This window comes from Palaemon carinicauda, chromosome 32 (assembly GCF_036898095.1).
Source record: "Palaemon carinicauda isolate YSFRI2023 chromosome 32, ASM3689809v2, whole genome shotgun sequence".
Classification (NCBI taxonomy): Eukaryota; Metazoa; Arthropoda; class Malacostraca; order Decapoda; family Palaemonidae; genus Palaemon; species Palaemon carinicauda.
In genome coordinates this window covers 24,753,798-24,770,133 of record NC_090756.1, presented here as the reverse complement: position 1 = coordinate 24,770,133, position 16,336 = coordinate 24,753,798, and the positions used below count along the sequence as shown (strand labels likewise).

The 16,336-nt window shown below is 41.5% G+C and overlaps 1 protein-coding gene across 4 annotated transcripts in view; it reads right to left on the bottom strand.

Moving 5' to 3' along the window:
* The window catches only part of LOC137625346 (uncharacterized), a 56,706-nt gene that overhangs the window by 17,550 nt on the left and 22,820 nt on the right, over positions 1-16,336 (bottom strand). For all 4 annotated transcript variants that reach the window (XM_068356188.1, XM_068356191.1, XM_068356187.1 and 1 more), the window contains exons 2-5: positions 14,127-14,353; positions 12,705-12,855; positions 11,137-11,268; positions 7,808-7,881 (exon numbers count right to left, since the gene is read on the bottom strand). In XM_068356188.1, the coding sequence (XP_068212289.1) occupies positions 7,808-7,881; positions 11,137-11,268; positions 12,705-12,855; positions 14,127-14,353 (584 nt within the window). The remainder of the gene's footprint in view (positions 1-7,807; positions 7,882-11,136; positions 11,269-12,704; positions 12,856-14,126; positions 14,354-16,336) is intronic.

Genomic DNA, 16,336 nt, shown 5'->3' with positions numbered 1-16,336 from the left:
AAAAGAACAAAACGTCAGAATCGATTTACTCTTTCTGCAAAGTGAAACCGTGATACTCTCTCTCTCTATCGTAACGATAGAGCGCAAACTGCGTAGCATAAATAAACTAAACGTTAGTTCATCTTTGAAACAGTACGAAGATTATTCAAAGAAAAAAAAAAAAAAACTATCAAAATATTTACTAAAAATATTTCATTTAATAAGTTTTAAATCATTAGCTCTGTAAAAGTTATTTACGATTGAAAAGGGCTCAACGTTGTTTAACTTCGGTTTCCAAGTTAGGACCGCCTACTCTCAGGAAAGGTCGCATATAAACAAATCATTAAAATTTATTTTGATGTTTATTATAAATGGAAAGCTAATCGAAGAGGCCTAATAAAGGCGGTTGAGATATAAAATATATAGAAGAAAATCTATAATTAATTTATAACGTGATAAGATAATTGCTAAAAGCCTAAAACACACTTCCGTCTAAGGGAAGGGTCGGCCATTTAAAAGTCAAAGAAAGTCCATACTCTCTCTCTTGTCATCAAAAATTAAATCTATCCAAAAACGAGTTCAAGATTTAAGATGAAGATAAAACACCTGCACTGCGAAAGCTCAAACCAAAATGAAGTACTTCACCAAATATGTTGAGAAAACTCCAGGTTCTACAGCGAGTATTGATACGTCTTGTCGTCAACGTCGACAGAGAAGAATTGAAGGGTTTGTTTACATGCAAGAGTGGTATCTGGCCGACAGTTGGCGCTGGTGGGCACACCCGCAACCTTCATAGCGATCGCTCGCGAGTTTTTTTAGTGTGTTTTCTGTCGAGCCGCAGAGTTGCAGCTATTATATATTCACCGGCTAAGTTAAATATTTAAAACTTCATATTTCTTAAGACATTATTGAAAATTCTTGGTATCGTTACTCAATTTTTCAATAATGAGAATACTAATATTACTCGGTAACGCATCAAAAAGAAATCCCTCGAACTGCCAGCCCATCTTTCACCTGAAACATGACGTCACCAGACTTGTGACGTGAACTCGTCAAAGAATGACTTGAAAAATATGTAAAACCCTTTTCTGTTTTTCTTGCAAGAAATAAAAGAAGATACTAACTTACCAAGCAAAAGTATTTCATTTTTATAATGTTAAAGAAAATATATCTAAGAAAATATTTGCCATATTAGTGTACTTTCATTAGATAAAAATCAATCTACTATTCAAGATGAAACAAATGAAAAAAGAAACTAGCTGATGATGAGGATTATATCAACAAGATGAACTATAGTTTTGAAAGTCTCGCAACGAACACGAGGTTATCAAGCTTGCTTGTCGACTGACGCAAGTACTATACACTCTTGGCCGTTACAGCTTAGTGATCACGCAAGGCAAACTCTACTTGTTATTTGTGGAGTTCATTAAGTCCCAGCACTGGTGCTTTCTATCTTTTACTCTTCCCTTATTCCATGGTTTATTTTTAACCCTTTTACCCCCAAAGGACGCACTGGTACGTCTCACAAAACTTATCCCTTTACCCCCATGGACATACCGGTACGTCCTTCCAAAAAAATGCTATAAAATTTTTTTTTTTCATATTTTTGATAATTTTTTGAAAAAATTCAGGCATTTTCCCAGAGAATGAGACCAACCTGACCTCTCTATGACAAAAATTAAGGCTGTTAGAGCAATTTAAAAAATATATACTGCAAAATGTGCTGGGAAAAAAATAACCCCTGGGGGTTAAGGGTTGGAAATTTCCAAACAGCCTGGGGGTTAAAGGGTTAAAACAGTAAACAAAACGACATTTGTAATAACCTGATATATACTTCATATAAAACCCAACTATTTGCTGACCTTTGTAGCTGGTAATCATAAGCATGGGATTCAGGTTAGGCCTATTCTAGGCCTAAATTTAGTAGAATTCGTCTTACAAACAGCTTCTTGGAACCTATTAAGTTTGTAAGTTAAAGACCTTCTGCATGAGTTGTTAATCATCATCAAATTGCTCTGCAATATTTCATAATAATAACTAAAAATAATTTTGCTCGAGCATATTAACCCTTTTACCCCCCGGCTATTTGGAACTTTCCAACCCTTAACCCCCAGGGGTTATTTTTTTTCAAGCACATTTTGTAGTATATTTTTTTTAAATTGCTCTAACAGCCTTAATTTTCATCATAGAGAGGTCAGGTTGGTCTCATTCTCTTGGAAAATGCCTAAAGTTTCTCAAAAAATTATCAAAAATATGCAAAAAAAAAATTTGAATAGCAGTTTTTTGCAAGGACGTACCAGTACGTCCATGGGGGTAAATGGATGAGTTTTGTGAAACGTACCAGTACGTCCTTTGGGGGTAAATGGATGAGTTTTGTGAAACGGACCAGTACGTCCATGGGGGTAAATGGATGAGTTTTGTGAAACGTACCAGTACGTCCTTTGGGGGTAAATGGATGAGTTTTGTGAAACGTACCAGTACGTCCTTTGGGGGTAAATGGATGAGTTTTGTGAAACGTACCAGTACGTCCATGGGGGTAAATGGATGAGTTTTGTGAAACGTACCAGTACGTCCTTTGGGGGTAAATGGATGAGTTTTGTGAAACGGACCAGTACGTCCACGGGGGTAAATGGATGAGTTTTGTGAAACGTACCAGTACGTACATGGGGGTAAATGGATGAGTTTTGTGAAACGTACCAGTACGTCCATGGGGGTAAATGGATGAGTTTTGTGAAACGTACCAGTACGTCCTTTGGGGGTAAATGGATGAGTTTTGTGAAACGGACCAGTACGTCCACGGGGGTAAATGGATGAGTTTTGTGAAACGTACCAGTACGTCCATGGGGGTAAATGGATGAGTTTTGTGAAACGTACCAGTACGTCCACGGGGGTAAATGGATGAGTTTTGTGAAACGGACCAGTACGTCCATGGGGGTAAATGGATGAGTTTTGTGAAACGTACTCGTACGTCCACGGGGGTAAATGGATGAGTTTTGTGAAACGGACCAGTACGTCCATGGGGGTAAATGGATGAGTTTTGTGAAACGGACCAGTACGTCCTTTGGGGGTAAATGGATGAGTTTTGTGAAACGTACCAGTACGTCCACGGGGGTAAATGGATGAGTTTTGTGAAACGGACCAGTACGTCCATGGGGGTAAATGGATGAGTTTTGTGAAACGTACCAGTACGTCCTTTGGGGGTAAATGGATGAGTTTTGTGAAACGTACCAGTACGTCCTTTGGGGGTAAATGGATGAGTTTTGTGAAACGTACCAGTACGTCCTTTGGGGGTAAATGGATGAGTTTTGTGAAACGTACCAGTACGTCCTTTGGGGGTAAATGGATGAGTTTTGTGAAACGTACCAGTACGTCCTTTGGGGGTAAATGGATGAGTTTTGTGAAACGGACCAGTACGTCCATGGGGGTAAATGGATGAGTTTTGTGAAACGTACTCGTACGTCCATGGGGGTAAATGGATGAGTTTTGTGAAACGTACCAGTACGTCCTTTGGGGGTAAATGGATGAGTTTTGTGAAACGTACCAGTACGTCCACGGGGGTAAATGGATGAGTTTTGTGAAACGGACCAGTACGTCCATGGGGGTAAATGGATGAGTTTTGTGAAACGTACTCGTACGTCCATGGGGGTAAATGGATGAGTTTTGTGAAACGTACCAGTACGTCCTTTGGGGGTAAATGGATGAGTTTTGTGAAACGTACCAGTACGTCCATGGGGGTAAATGGATGAGTTTTGTGAAACGTACCAGTACGTACATGGGGGTAAATGGATGAGTTTTGTGAAACGTACCAGTACGTCCTTTGGGGGTAAATGGATGAGTTTTGTGAAACGTACTCGTACGTCCATGGGGGTAAATGGATGAGTTTTGTGAAACGTACCAGTACGTCCTTTGGGGGTAAATGGATGAGTTTTGTGAAACGTACCAGTACGTCCTTTGGGGGTAAATGGATGAGTTTTGTGAAACGTACCAGTACGTACATGGGGGTAAATGGATGAGTTTTGTGAAACGTACTCGTACGTCCATGGGGGTAAATGGATGAGTTTTGTGAAACGTACCAGTACGTCCTTTGGGGGTAAATGGATGAGTTTTGTGAAACGTACCAGTACGTCCTTTGGGGGTAAATGGATGAGTTTTGTGAAACGTACCAGTACGTACATGGGGGTAAATGGATGAGTTTTGTGAAACGTACCAGTACGTCCACGGGGGTAAATGGATGAGTTTTGTGAAACGGACCAGTACGTCCATGGGGGTAAATGGATGAGTTTTGTGAAACGGACCAGTACGTCCATGGGGGTAAATGGATGAGTTTTGTGAAACGTACTCGTACGTCCATGGGGGTAAATGGATGAGTTTTGTGAAACGGACCAGTACGTCCATGGGGGTAAATGGATGAGTTTTGTGAAACGTACTCGTACGTCCATGGGGGTAAATGGATGAGTTTTGTGAAACGGACCAGTACGTCCATGGGGGTAAATGGATGAGTTTTGTGAAACGTACTCGTACGTCCATGGGGGTAAATGGATGAGTTTTGTGAAACGGACCAGTACGTCCATGGGGGTAAATGGATGAGTTTTGTGAAACGTACTCGTACGTCCATGGGGGTAAATGGATGAGTTTTGTGAAACGTACCAGTACGTACATGGGGGTAAATGGATGAGTTTTGTGAAACGTACCAGTACGTCCTTTGGGGGTAAATGGATGAGTTTTGTGAAACGTACCAGTACGTCCTTTGGGGGTAAATGGATGAGTTTTGTGAAACGTACCAGTACGTACATGGGGGTAAATGGATGAGTTTTGTGAAACGTACCAGTACGTCCACGGGGGTAAATGGATGAGTTTTGTGAAACGGACCAGTACGTCCATGGGGGTAAATGGATGAGTTTTGTGAAACGTACTCGTACGTCCATGGGGGTAAATGGATGAGTTTTGTGAAACGTACCAGTACGTCCTTTGGGGGTAAATGGATGAGTTTTGTGAAACGTACCAGTACGTCCACGGGGGTAAATGGATGAGTTTTGTGAAACGGACCAGTACGTCCACGGGGGTAAATGGATGAGTTTTGTGAAACGTACCAGTACGTCCTTTGGGGGTAAATGGATGAGTTTTGTGAAACGTACCAGTACGTCCTTTGGGGGTAAATGGATGAGTTTTGTGAAACGTACCAGTACGTCCTTTGGGGGTAAATGGATGAGTTTTGTGAAACGTACCAGTACGTACATGGGGGTAAATGGATGAGTTTTGTGAAACGTACCAGTACGTCCACGGGGGTAAATGGATGAGTTTTGTGAAACGGACCAGTACGTCCATGGGGGTAAATGGATGAGTTTTGTGAAACGTACTCGTACGTCCATGGGGGTAAATGGATGAGTTTTGTGAAACGTACCAGTACGTCCTTTGGGGGTAAATGGATGAGTTTTGTGAAACGTACCAGTACGTCCACGGGGGTAAATGGATGAGTTTTGTGAAACGGACCAGTACGTCCACGGGGGTAAATGGATGAGTTTTGTGAAACGTACCAGTACGTCCTTTGGGGGTAAATGGATGAGTTTTGTGAAACGTACCAGTACGTCCTTTGGGGGTAAATGGATGAGTTTTGTGAAACGTACCAGTACGTCCTTTGGGGGTAAATGGATGAGTTTTGTGAAACGTACCAGTACGTCCTTTGGGGGTAAATGGATGAGTTTTGTGAAACGTACCAGTACGTCCTTTGGGGGTAAATGGATGAGTTTTGTGAAACGTACCAGTACGTCCTTTGGGGGTAAATGGATGAGTTTTGTGAAACGGACCAGTACGTCCATGGGGGTAAATGGATGAGTTTTGTGAAACGTACTCGTACGTCCATGGGGGTAAATGGATGAGTTTTGTGAAACGTACCAGTACGTCCTTTGGGGGTAAATGGATGAGTTTTGTGAAACGTACCAGTACGTCCATGGGGGTAAATGGATGAGTTTTGTGAAACGTACCAGTACGTCCTTTGGGGGTAAATGGATGAGTTTTGTGAAACGTACTCGTACGTCCATGGGGGTAAATGGATGAGTTTTGTGAAACGTACCAGTACGTCCTTTGGGGGTAAATGGATGAGTTTTGTGAAACGTACCAGTACGTCCTTTGGGGGTAAATGGATGAGTTTTGTGAAACGTACCAGTACGTACATGGGGGTAAATGGATGAGTTTTGTGAAACGGACCAGTACGTCCATGGGGGTAAATGGATGAGTTTTGTGAAACGTACCAGTACGTCCTTTGGGGGTAAATGGATGAGTTTTGTGAAACGTACCAGTACGTCCTTTGGGGGTAAATGGATGAGTTTTGTGAAACGGACCAGTACGTCCATGGGGGTAAATGGATGAGTTTTGTGAAACGTACCAGTACGTCCTTTGGGGGTAAATGGATGAGTTTTGTGAAACGTACCAGTACGTCCACGGGGGTAAATGGATGAGTTTTGTGAAACGGACCAGTACGTCCATGGGGGTAAATGGATGAGTTTTGTGAAACGTACCAGTACGTCCATGGGGGTAAATGGATGAGTTTTGTGAAACGTACCAGTACGTCCTTTGGGGGTAAATGGATGAGTTTTGTGAAACGGACCAGTACGTCCATGGGGGTAAATGGATGAGTTTTGTGAAACGTACCAGTACGTCCTTTGGGGGTAAATGGATGAGTTTTGTGAAACGTACCAGTACGTCCACGGGGGTAAATGGATGAGTTTTGTGAAACGGACCAGTACGTCCATGGGGGTAAATGGATGAGTTTTGTGAAACGTACTCGTACGTCCATGGGGGTAAATGGATGAGTTTTGTGAAACGTACCAGTACGTCCTTTGGGGGTAAATGGATGAGTTTTGTGAAACGTACCAGTACGTCCACGGGGGTAAATGGATGAGTTTTGTGAAACGGACCAGTACGTCCATGGGGGTAAATGGATGAGTTTTGTGAAACGTACCAGTACGTCCTTTGGGGGTAAATGGATGAGTTTTGTGAAACGTACCAGTACGTCCTTTGGGGGTAAATGGATGAGTTTTGTGAAACGTACCAGTACGTCCTTTGGGGGTAAATGGATGAGTTTTGTGAAACGTACCAGTACGTCCTTTGGGGGTAAATGGATGAGTTTTGTGAAACGGACCAGTACGTCCTTTGGGGGTAAATGGATGAGTTTTGTGAAACGTACCAGTACGTCCTTTGGGGGTAAATGGATGAGTTTTGTGAAACGTACCAGTACGTCCTTTGGGGGTAAATGGATGAGTTTTGTGAAACGGACCAGTACGTCCTTTGGGGGTAAATGGATGAGTTTTGTGAAACGTACCAGTACGTCCTTTGGGGGTAAATGGATGAGTTTTGTGAAACGGACCAGTACGTCCACGGGGGTAAATGGATGAGTTTTGTGAAACGGACCAGTACGTCCTTTGGGGGTAAATGGATGAGTTTTGTGAAACGTACCAGTACGTCCTTTGGGGGTAAATGGATGAGTTTTGTGAAACGTACCAGTACGTCCACGGGGGTAAATGGATGAGTTTTGTGAAACGTACCAGTACGTCCTTTGGGGGTAAATGGATGAGTTTTGTGAAACGTACCAGTACGTCCACGGGGGTAAATGGATGAGTTTTGTGAAACGGACCAGTACGTCCATGGGGGTAAATGGATGAGTTTTGTGAAACGTACCAGTACGTCCTTTGGGGGTAAATGGATGAGTTTTGTGAAACGTACCAGTACGTCCACGGGGGTAAATGGATGAGTTTTGTGAAACGGACCAGTACGTCCTTTGGGGGTAAAAGGGTTAAATTTTACAACAATCAAACGTCAGCGACCAACATACCTGTGTGAACCCTCTTGTGGGTTCGGAGGTGGTGGCTGACGGTGAAAGATTTGCCACAGCCGTCTTCCTCGCACCTGACAAAAGAGATATTAATCTTTTAAATGTGACGACCAACATGCAGATTAATGTTGTAGTAAGCTTATCTGTTTCCTCTCTTGATTATTCAAGATTATAATGCATACCTACAGAGACGCTAATAAAAATTTTTGTTCGGTGAGTCATTATCAAAATAAAACATGACTGCAAACAACAAATATATTAAGGGCAGCATGTAATAATGATTACAAAAATCAAGATGACTATTAGACTATAGCAGTACTTGACTTAATATTATCAATATCATCATTATTATTATTTATTATTATTTTTATTACTAGCTAAGCTACAACCCTAGTTGGAGAAGTATGATGCTATAAGCCCAAGGGCTCCAACAAGGAAAACAGCCCAGTGAATAAAGGAAACAAGAAAATAAATAAAATACAAGAGAAGTAACAACAATAAAAATAAAATATTTTAATATCATTAATAACATTAAATTAGATCTACCATATATAAACTATAAAAACTTCATAAAAACAAGCGGAGGAGAAACAAGATAGAAATAACGTGACAGAGTGTACTCTCAGGCAAGAGGGTTTTTAGGCTGGGTTCATGAGCATAACAAGTGTAAAATTAATGTTATAGTGGAGTCCTATCAAAAGCATTTCCACAGAACAGTGGAGTACTCCAAGGGAATGTGTTGTCACCCATGTTGTTTATCCTCCTCATGGATTTTGTAATGCATAGAAGGGCAGAAATTTGTGAGGTGAAGGTAGGAGCACACTGAAGATTAAATATGAAATACAATACAATGGAGCTATTGCATCAGGAACCTTCTGATCTCTATCAGAACATTTTCATTGAAATCAGTGTATTCTACATTCAAGCCTCAGCCTGTAATTGTCAGGCCCTTTTGATCTGTCCACCGTGTGGACGCACTGTAGGAACAGATGTGGACCTGTTGTAAGGCCAAGTTAAAAAGGCCTTGTTTTAACAAGAACTTCAAGCAAGGTTTATATATTCTAAGAGACCAGAGTTAAGTGAGAATCAACTGCAAAGAATTAATGAGAGAGAGAGAGAGAGAGAGAGAGAGAGAGAGAGAGAGAGAGAGAGAGAGAGAGAGAGAGAGAGAGAGAGAAAATGTATAATATTAAGGTTTTATAATTAAATATTATAGATTCAGGTAAAATATATTTATAAATATAAGTATACAGTATGTATACCTATCTTAAACATTCTGGTACCCACACACATATACGGAAATTCCTACGGGGGCCAATCCTACATTGCGGATTTTCACCTACCGCGGGGTAGCCTGAAACCAATTATCTGCGATAGATGAGGGCATACTGTATCCCTAACAGAGATGGGAGGAGCGCTCCCCCGTCTTCGTAGAAAAGGTGAAGGAGTGCGGAAGAGTTCCTCCAACCCAATGCTTGGCCAATGGAAAAAGTGCACAGCTCCAAACAAGGGCGTGCATCTCTGGTCACCCTGGCTATTGAGACTAGCCGGTTATGGCACAGGGCTATGAAACTGGATCAGCTGGGAGTTGTCAAACTCCCTAGAAAAAGATCTGGTGTTATGAATAGTCCTACAGGACCTCTTAGGATTGGCCTTCCTAGACTTCTTCCTTCTTCTTCTGAGAAGAATCATCAAAATTACTACGCAAAGAGAAGAAGAATAGATTCCCATGACAACATATCCTTAACCTCAATTGTCTAGGAAATGGTGTTGGGTCCAAAAGGACCAATCACCTGATGCCGGTAAAAACAGCGGTCACTGTTACACCGGTCTCACCCTGCTCACCAACACAGAAGGTACCGGTCCGTGAGAAAACTCTGTAACGCCTCGAAGACGCACAACGATAGATGTTACCTCTAGCTCACGATTGTTAAGCGATCACAAGGTATCGATAGGCGTGTGATCCCATTGGCTATGCTCCTTAACAGCATGAGGAGTAGCATAACCAACACCCTTATCAGTCTACCATACAGTGTTGGAGATGGGCCCAAGGTAGGACCTTTTATCTACACCTGTTGAAAAGTGAAGCAGCGTCACCGGACTTACCGTCACTAACCGACTCCAAAGGTACCAGTAGATGAATGAGCTCCGTATAGGTAAAAAGTGGTCGAGTGAATGATACCCATATTGGCCTCAGTATGGCGCTGGTGATGGCTATCGCTACTGAAACAGAAGCGGCTGTAACACCAGGCTAACGATCGCTAGCCGACCCCAAAGGTACCGGTCAGTAGGTAAGTTCCATGTTGCACAGAGTATGCAGCTGGGTAAGGAACAATCCTTCATTTTACAATAGGAACAAAAAAGGTGCTAATGTTTGGCTTAAGTAGGACAGCTGACCTGCTCAAGGTGAAACAGTGGTAACTGTAACACTGACTCTCACTCACCGGACTGATCCCCTAGTACCGTCTCTCCCGAAGGAAGAGAGTGATTGCTTCAAGTCCCAAGGAACTTTGAGCAAAAGGCCTTCTCACATGACTACTTCTTTGTCATCTTTTTCTCAAGGAAGAAATGTTTGAATAAGGGAAGTACAGTATTCATCCTTTATATACATCATGGCCTGGACAACCGATGATAACTGTGATCCCTCTGAGGAACTTCCTGTGTCCCAACACAACCCACTATACAGGGAGTTTTGTCACAAGGGGAGCACTGTGAATACTCAATGGCACTCCAACACAGGGATCCCCATCCTAGCAACACTATCAAGCGCCAAGTGAGCCTGTTAGACAAATAATTTTCAATATTGGGCATGCGAGTACAGGTAACATTCAGTCCAAAACTGATAACTCCTTCATGAGACACAGAAACTACTATAAAGCGAGATGCGTTATGCATCGAGAATGTTATCTTCCTGATCAGAAAAGTTAGAGCAACACTCCAAAAGGGTAGGGACTGCTTAGTTACCCCTTCACAATGGTACAACTTATCGAGTTTCAAAAGTTTGTATCCTCATAGTAACGAAATTCATCTCACCACAGTTACCTTTAGGTGTGCTTCTCTGTACTGTACATGCAGAGCTCACAAAAATACCGCCACCTATAACAAACTTATGTAAGAGAAGATACTGTACAACAGTCGAGAAGACGCGACAGCCTAAATCAAGAGTGGCTACTCTATGACATGCAAGTGGCGGGGCTTTCCCCTCCCACCACCTCTAGTTAACCAACTACCTTATCGCAATTCACTAGCCATTTGGTATCCCTATCTCAAAAGGCGAAAGGTTTGCATGCGCACAGGAACAAACTTAAATTCCAGACCTCAGAACTCACTTGAAAGGCTTCTCTCCTGTGTGAGTCCGAACATGCTTCCGAAGGTCAGAGAGGGTGGTGAATATGCGGACGCAGCCGTCTTGGTTGCAGTTGAAAGTGTCGCCATTGTGAAGACGCTGATGGGCACGCAGCCTGAAAATTCCAACAGGTGTGATTACAATAACTATAAAAATGCTGTTGAAGAATAAACTATGTTGACAAAAGAGCATCACTATTTCCATGAATAGAGGCTTGGGCAATGAAAGACAATCTGAGATGATGACCTGTCAATAAGGGGAAGGATTAAGATTACAAATACTGTAATAGAAAAAGGAACCTATAGAAATAAGCGGAACAAAATAAATACTAAGATAAAGCAAGCTTGGTAAAGTGACGAGTACATTATATGGTGGAACACTCTTGGGAAACAGTACGGAAGGTAAAGGAATGCATGGAATTTTGGCCATATAACCCAACTCTAGGAAAAGGGGGCATTCAGTGCCTTCCAGGGGAATTAAATTATATAAATTACATTTTATCAAATAAATAATCATTAAACAACTCATACTGTATAATTTTACATACTGTAATACAGTAAAGTACAGTACTGTAGGCATATCATTCACTCTTTCATACAAAAATAGACTAAAAAATATGCCAATTCTGCTTTTACATTATTTATTTCTCAGACTGAGAAGGTAAAGGCAGAACAGCTCCTTTCTTTCTACCTTACAGTTCACCTCACTTGTAAGTAAAAACGCCTTCAGGCGAGGTCTATCTCCGTCTAATACTTCGACACAGTCTCCTTCTTTCCCACCATTATCCCTACATTAAGGGGTCGGTTGCCTGATGCGCCCTCTCCAATGCTTCTATCAAAAGCATCCTCTTCCACCAAACCACTTCTCTCCACATTATTCTTCCCCTCAATTTTCTCCCCCTAATAGGTTCTTCCCAAGCACTTCTCACTTCCTGCCTACCATTAATCCTCAACACGTACCGACACCATCTCAGTCGGGAGACTCTTTATCACCTCTGTAACCTTTACTATGCCTACCATTTCTATTATTTCCTAATTTTTCAGTCTTTCAAGCAATATTCCCACATAATCCACCTTGGCATTCTCATCTTCGATCTTTCAAGCTTTGCTTCCTTTTCATGTCTTAGAGTCCCCATACCTTTTACTCCCAGGCTATTAGGAACTTTCCAACCCTTAACCCCCAGGGGTTATTTTATTTCAAGCACATTTTGCAGTATGTATCTTTTAAATTGCTCTAACAGCCTTAATTTTTATCATAGAGAGGTCAGGTTGGTCCCATTCTCTTGGAAAATGCCTGAAGTTTCTCAAAAAATTATCAAAAATATGCAAAAAAAAATGTAAATAGCAGTTTTTTACAAGGACGTATGGGTACGTCCAAGGGGGTAAAGATATGAGTTTTGTGAAACGTACCAGTACGTCCTTTGGGGGTAAAAGGGCCATACATTAACACTGGTCTTATTACTGTGCTACAGATCTTAACTTGGTCTACCTAAACTAGAGTCCAATACAGTAAAGTACACTAACCATATAAATAGTAGCCAAACATTCTCACCTATAGAGGGTGGTGAAGGATTTTTGACAGCCATCGCTGACACAGGTGTACGGCCTATGGCGGGCATGAACCCTAAGATGAATCTTGAGGGAGTAGGACGTCAGGAAGGCCTTCCCGCACCCGGTCGTCTCGCATTGGAATTTATACTCTCCTGTGAAAGTTTAGAACTCAAATGAAATGAGACTGTTGTAATCACAAGCTTACAGATTCTGAAAGGAAAAAATTGGTGACTTTAGGTCCTAAAAAAGAAGGAATTCATTAGCCCAGGAAAGTGAGCAATGACATTGGTTGAATATTTTGACAGAGAATGTTTGTTTAGGAGCTAATACGAGTCCAAATACTTACTTAACCCCTTCGACACGGCTGCGTATATGTGCATGAGTTTTACCATATAGTAAGAAAGAGAAACGACGTACTGTATACGTCTACTCAAGTTTTTTGTTACTAAACAAGCAAAGCAGTTTTTATACGTTGGGAGGGGTTTAAGGCAAGGTATTGTTTACCGGAGAGTTGCTGAAGCTTCAGCCACTATTCATTTCCGGCAAAAAATATCTGATGGACGTCGTGAAATCTTCATATAAGGTATTGGGAGGACTTCCTTGAATAATTAGCCAGTGTTCCTCAGGCAGTCAATCGTGAAGGATTATCGTAGTTTTATGAGTAAACACTGTGAATTCAAATTCTAAGCAATTTTCTAATTTTTTTGTTCTATTTCACATTTTTTTTTGTGCATGAGTAATGATAGTGCTTCTGGATTATGGTTTGAGTAACTGCCTGATAGCTCAGATGAGAATTGCAGTAATAGTGATGAGTTACTTATATCATTATCATATTATTATTTTTGCTTATTATTATCATATCATTATAATTATGATGATTACAGCAATAGTGATGATACTTATATTATTATTATTGCTATTATTATTATTGCTATTATTATCATTATAATTGGCTGCAAGTGAAAGTTCATATACTGGCGAATGAAGGGGGTTCTCAAGCGGTAGCCTATGCTGGGGTAGGTTGCCGTGCGACAGAGCAGTAGTGAAGAGGTTAAAAAGAAATGACACCCTTAAACCAAAAAGAAAATGACTGTACACAGCAACAAAATAGGAGGTAATTATATGCTATATTGATTTGATCATAGCAGCAAGAGAGAGTACTTTACTGTAACTTTTAGAAAGCCCTTCATAAGGTCGACAAAATGTACTTTAGTACGTTACTGTAACTTTTACAAAGCCCTACGTAAGGTCGACAAAATGTACTTTAGTACGTTACTGTAACTTTTAGGAAGCCCTACATAAGGTCGACAAAATGTACTTTAGTACATTACTGTAACTTTTACAAAGCCCTACGTAAGGTCGACAAAATGTAAAACAATAAAGAAAAATTATTTCATCAAAACTGAACAAAACTTCTAAGTACCTCTGTGAGTTTTCAAGTGCGTGCGCAAGTTACCGGGAGTACTGTACGTCCGTTCACAGCCTTGGTAAGTGCAGTGGAACCTCCGGGTGGTGATGGCTTTCGTCTCCGGGTCTGTCGCTTGTATCGTGAGAGTGGCATGACTAGGCTCGTCGGGCATCTGCATACCAGACTCCCCGGGGTGAATGTGCATCACAATTTCATTCTCTCGGATGGTGTGCTGAATGTAACTGCAAAGTAACATACAAAATTACATATTTTTAAAGTAATTTGTACTTTTCTTAATTACAGAAGGTTTAAAGGTCGTTCATAAATGGCAGAGGCAAGGGACAGTGACATTACCCAAGCAAGTAGGACAATGCCCTAGAGACTGACCATATACAGCATATTATATGATCAGCACCTAAGCCCCCTCACCATCCAAGCTAGGACCAGGGAAAGCCAGGCAATGGCTGCTGATGACTCAGCAGATAGACCTATAGGCTCCTCCAAAGCCCCCAAACCTTAGCTCACAAGGATGGTAAGGTTGCAGACGCTAAAGGCACTAACGAGCCTGAGCGGGACTCAAACCCCCGTCTGGTAAACACCCGGCAGAGACGTTACCAATCAGGCCACAACAACCCAACAACTTACAAACTTAATAGGCTCCAAGAGGCTGTTTGTAAATCGAATTGTAAGTCAAATTTTTTAAAATGTTGGCCTAAATCTCATGCCTCTCTTGCTTGAGGGTACACTCGGGCACACTATTCTATCTGATTTCTCTTCCTCATGTTTTGGTAAAGTTTTTATAGTTTACATAGATACTTATTTTAATATTATTCTTAAATTATTTATTTTTTCGTTGCTTCCTTTCCTTACTGGGCTATTTTCCCTGTTGGAGCCCCTGGGCTTATAGCATTCTGCTTTTCCAACTAGGGTTGTAGCTTAGCAATTATTAATAATAATAATAATAATAATATGATTTCCCGCTAGAAAAGTCAACAAATAGCCGGGTTTCATGTGAAATAGATATCAGGTTATTACAAATGTCGTTTTGTTCGCTGTATTTAATGACATAATATTGTTTTTTTACAGTATATCTTTATCTTATGTTTGTTATTCTCAGTTATTTTGTGTTTGTATCTCCGATGGTTTGTAAGATGGGGACATTCCCCCCGCCCCTGGGGCCCTCCCCTCACCCCTGGGGCCCTCCCCCACCCCTGGAACCCTCCCCATGCCCCTGGCGCCCTCCCCACGCCCCTGATGCCCTCCCCACGCCCCTGGTGCCTTCCCCACGCCCCTGGTGCCCTCCCCACGCCCCTGCTGCCCTCCCCACGCCCCTGCTGCCCTCCCCACACCCCATCTGAGTTTCTTACTTATACAACAGAATAACAGCGAAGGCTAGAATACTATACAGCAGTTAAACTTTTAACGTGGCGTAAACAACCAGCAGGGTAGTTACCCTGTCGGCCGCTAGGTGGCTACCGCCACTCTTCCAGCTCACTCTAATCTCAATTGAATTTCAGCCATCACAGAAAGAACTTGTTCATTTGGCTGTGAGTTTGGCAGTGTATGCTCTCCACTAACCTATACATTTATTTTGTACAGTATGATGCTTTTCTCATAACCTCATGTGATAGATGTTTGCCTTAAGCATCCTTTTTGATAGCTATCTACCTCGCACATCATCGTGGCTCTGCTTTGACAATTAAATGTGATGCTTTTAACCTATTCTATTATCCTCTCTATGTTGCCCCTTAATGTCAGATATTTCACTTCAGCAACTTGACTCAGGTATATCAATAATACAGTGCAACAATAGAATATGTTATTTTTATTAATAAAATAAATTTTTGAATATACTTACCCGATAATCATGTAGCTGTCAACTCCGTTGCCCGACAGAATTCTATGGAGGGATACGCCAGCTATCACAATACTAGAAGGGGGTGTACTTACCAGCGCCACCTGTGGCCAGGTACTCAATCATTTGTTGTTGACACCTCCTCAATTATTCCTCGGTCCACTGGTTCTCTCTGGGGAGGAAAGGGAGGGTCGATTAAATCATGATTATCGGGTAAGTATATTCAAAAATTTATTTTATTAATAAAAATAACATTTTTCAATATTAAACTTACCCGATAATCATGTAGCTGATTCACACCCAGGGAGGTGGGTGAAAACCAGTGTACATGATTAAAGGATAGCTAAGTATCCCATATTTCATATAACAG